The 3,923-nt window shown below is 44.0% G+C and overlaps 1 protein-coding gene across 1 annotated transcript; it reads left to right on the top strand.

Annotated features, from left to right (window-relative positions):
- The first annotated feature begins 1,058 nt into the window (after positions 1 to 1,058).
- socs9 (suppressor of cytokine signaling 9) lies at positions 1,059 to 3,917 on the top strand. The gene is made up of 2 exons (XM_020614843.1): positions 1,059 to 1,168; positions 2,033 to 3,917. Exon 2 carries the CDS (start codon positions 2,185 to 2,187, stop codon positions 3,802 to 3,804), a length of 1,620 nt encoding a protein of 539 aa, XP_020470499.1. The 5' UTR covers positions 1,059 to 1,168; positions 2,033 to 2,184; the 3' UTR covers positions 3,805 to 3,917.
- Positions 3,918 to 3,923: the final 6 nt, after the last annotated feature.

Here is a 3,923-nt window from a genome sequence, read left to right on the forward strand (position 1 = left end):
CAATTTTTTTATTTTTTTTTATTTTTTTTTTTACATTGACAAGGAAGGATAGCTTTCCTTGCCTTGTGATTGAAATGTTAGCTCTTGTGTCCTAATACACTGTTCATCTGGTGGCTGAAGTGCACAGCACCAGCATCCTCCATAAGTGGATTTAATGGTCTTCAGATGGATTTCTTCAGAGCAGGCTCTTGGATAGATCTAACTTAGAAAAAACATTACATTCATGACCGCAAAGGACTTTGGTGAGTTAGCTATGCTGACAGCATTAGGACTTCGCTGTCTCATTTTTACCTGTTCACTATAGAGTATATTAACTGTGTTATGTTACAAATGGCTCAGATTATCCTTTTCATAGCCTCTGTAGATGTAGACAGCTTACATATTGCTGCAAATATACAGGTACAATGCAGCAGATTTCTGCATGTGTCTGTACATGGTGAAGATGCAGCAGGGGGTGACAATGCTTTTCTGAGCCACAAATGATGTTATTACGAGTAAACTAAACACTAATACCAGGCCAAGGAAAATGTTTACTCTATGTTTACATTCCAGTGATGCATGAAATGAGTTGGGAAAATGCACTTAATAAGTACAGCCTTGTGTATTTTCACATACCAAGCACCACTAGGAGGTACAGAGCCTCTGTCTTATGGAGACTTCTACCAAGTGGTCCTTAGATCCTGTTAATGTCCCTGACAGACTTAATAATCGAATTAATGCAGCCAGCTGTAGGCTACATTTCATATATTTGTCTTGTACGACTAATATTTAATTATGATGACTCCCCATATATTTTCTAATATTTTGTTAACCTTTTGCATCCCATGCTTTCACTCTACTTTTTTACTGTCACTCGTATGTTAATGGTCTGAAGTGCAGCATCTGTCGGATCATTGACAGTCCAAATAAAGAGGTTCAGTTCTTTTACAACTTGTGTTTTGCGTCTGTTTAGATTGGCTCGACTTTTAGCAGCTCACATTTGTATTGCCCTTTGTGTTCCGACAACACCTAAGAAATTACTCCAATTACTTTTTACTTCCGGGTTGCTTGGCTTTAGCAGGTCATTTATTTAGCTGATGTGACCGAGCCGCCTTTTAATTCACGTCATGAGTTTATCTATGAAGACACTCGAGCTCTTTTGTCGGGAAACCTGATAACAATAGTTAAGGTATGTTCACAAAGTGTGGTGTTTTGAGAAAATTGTATCTACGTGGCTATAAATACTACTTAACCTTTGCTTCTGTAGTAACCTAGAGTACTCAAGTTAGCAGATAGCTAGCAGTTAGCTGCCATGCTAACTTAGCCTACCGACACTAAACAGCTGCTTGCTAACGACAATAGCTTGAGAGCTTATATTAATGATACTGCTTTTGATTCATTATAAAGGAATGTTTGAATTGGCATTTTACCTGCAGAGTTTAACACATCGCAGTTGTTTGACCCTAACCAACTCAAGATGTGTTTGAAGTAGTCAAGAAATTGTATTTTAACGTAACATTAATCGATCATCCACTTTCTCTATAATGTGATTCGAATAACGTTTGAGGGAGAACTGAGCTACATCCAAGATCCTTATTAGGTCAATACAAGAGAATGTAGGGTTGGCACAACAACTGAGCTGACATCCAGAGAAGACTTTTTTGAGGATTAGCGCAGTAGTTCTCTATTAACTATGAAAAATAGCTAGCTGCTCTCTAGCAACTTGACGTCTGCAATTTAGTCATAACACTGAATCTCGCGTCACTTTAATGTTAAATGCTTGATATAGTCAGCAGTCAGTGTGAATAGTATCATAGCTAATGTGACTTTTTACAGGGAGTTGGTTGTTTAAAATGTTAACCAGCAGCCTAATCAAGCACTTTTTCTTTCTGGTAGCCATAGCTTCTACATACAGGACCTGATTCTGGCCATTTTGACAATTGTGTGTTTTGGAAACGTTCCAGGGGTAAAAATGTCCGATTACAGTTCTGATGAAAACAAAGCTAAAATGTAAGCTGCTGTGTTGGTTATTAATTCTCCTTTTGTTTTTCAGGTTGATTAAAGTCACTGTGGCTACAGTGCATGTGTAATGATAATGACTGCTCAAACAGAGGATGTGGATTAAAAGCTAACTGCAATTACAAGTCAGCCTTTGGCAGCTGTCTGGAGTGGAGCAGCTGTTGCCATTTCACCAAATAATCCACCATGTCTTTACCAAAAGAGTCAGGAAACCGAGGGAAAGATAGAGAGAGGGGGGCCTGTCCTAAGGTGAGACAGAGCCGGTCGGAGGAGAGACGAGATGCAGGCGGTGATCAGAAAGGTGGAAAAGGGAAGAAAAAAGGCCTTGCCTCCCATGCACCAGTAGCTGAACGGCCTGTCAGTGATGGTTGTGAGTATGGTGAGCTGTTGAGTGATTCCGAGACCAGGGACCAATCTTCCTCTTCTCCTCTGAAGGAGAGCAGGAGATGGCAGGGTATGGAAGTCGCCACCTCATTACTAGGACAGGAACGGGTAATAACTAAGCGTGCACTGGGAACAGCCAGCTCAGTCAGCGAGTTACCTGCAACCAGTGAAGGGGATGGCAGAGGGTCGAGCAGCAGTCGCACTCTCCGGCAAAAAATCCAGGATGCAATGGGGCAATGTTTCCCAATAAAGACGCACAGTGCAGCAGCACCGGCGCCACCTCTACAGGCTTTTTCATCATCAACAGCCTGTGCCTCCTCAAGGCGCAAGATCCATCTCAGTGAGCTGATGCTGGATGACTGCCCTTTCCCTGTAGGGTCCGAGCTGGCTCAGAAGTGGTATCTCATTAAGCAACACACAGCCCCCATTACCCAGCCTCCCATGCTTGATTCTGCAGTTGTGTGCAGTGCCCCGACTTCAGCTATGGCTGCTGTGGTGGAAGATGTAGATGACAGGCTGCGAGAGCGCAGGCGCATCAGCATTGAGCAAGGTGTTGAGCCACCACCCAATGCTGAGATCCACACATTTGAGGTGACGGCCCAAATTAACCCTCTCTACAAACATGGCCCTAAGCTGGCTCATGGTATGAATGAGTTAGCTGGGGCTGACCGAGCCTCTGTTCATCAGCAGCAGCTTCTTCTCCAAAGACAGCAGCAGCACCAGCTCCTACTACAGAGCTGTTTGGACACTCTGGATGAGGTAGTGGCCTCGGCCTCTGTGCACACCTGTGATAATATCTCCGACAGTCTTGACCCAGATGTTGCAGCGACCAACATGTCCTCTAGAAGCATACCTCCTCAAACTGAGCATTACAAATCTTATGATGGCTACCGCATTCACACTCAGATTGATTACATTCACTGTTTGGTTCCTGACCTGCTGCAGATCACCAACCTCCCATGTTACTGGGGAGTCATGGACCGCTATGAGGCAGAGACACTGCTGGAGGGAAAGCCTGAAGGCACCTTCCTGTTGCGTGACTCTGCCCAGGAAGACTACCTCTTCTCTGTCAGTTTCCGCCGCTATGGCCGTTCATTGCATGCTCGCATTGAGCAGTGGAACCACAATTTTAGCTTTGATGTGCATGACCCCAGTGTCTTCCATGCTCCCACAGTTACAGGGTTGCTGGAACACTACAAGGACCCCAACTCTTGTATGTTCTTCGAGCCTTTGCTGTCCAACCCCATACACCGCACACAGCCCTTCAGCCTACAGCACATCTGCCGAGCGGTCATCAGCAGCTGCACCACCTATGATGGCATTAACATGCTTCCCATTCCAAATGCTTTGAAAAAACACCTGAAAGAATACCACTATAAGCAGAGAGTACGTGTACGGCGAATGGACACTTGGTGGGAATAAGGAACAAAACCAAATTGACTACAGCAAACTACTAAAGACATTTATGCAAGTTTTCCCTAAATTAACTGAGCAATGAGTCATATTCTCCACATTATCGGGCTGTATTAACCTACACTGCA

This window comes from Monopterus albus, unplaced genomic scaffold (assembly GCF_001952655.1).
Source record: "Monopterus albus unplaced genomic scaffold, M_albus_1.0 scaffold152.1, whole genome shotgun sequence".
Lineage (NCBI taxonomy): Eukaryota > Metazoa > Chordata > Actinopteri > Synbranchiformes > Synbranchidae > Monopterus > Monopterus albus.

Excerpts from the sequence above, each read along its gene's own strand:
- socs9 (XM_020614843.1), top strand. The coding sequence starts at position 2,185 with ATGTCTTTACCAAAAGAGTCAGGAAACCGAGGGAAAGATAGAGAGAGG.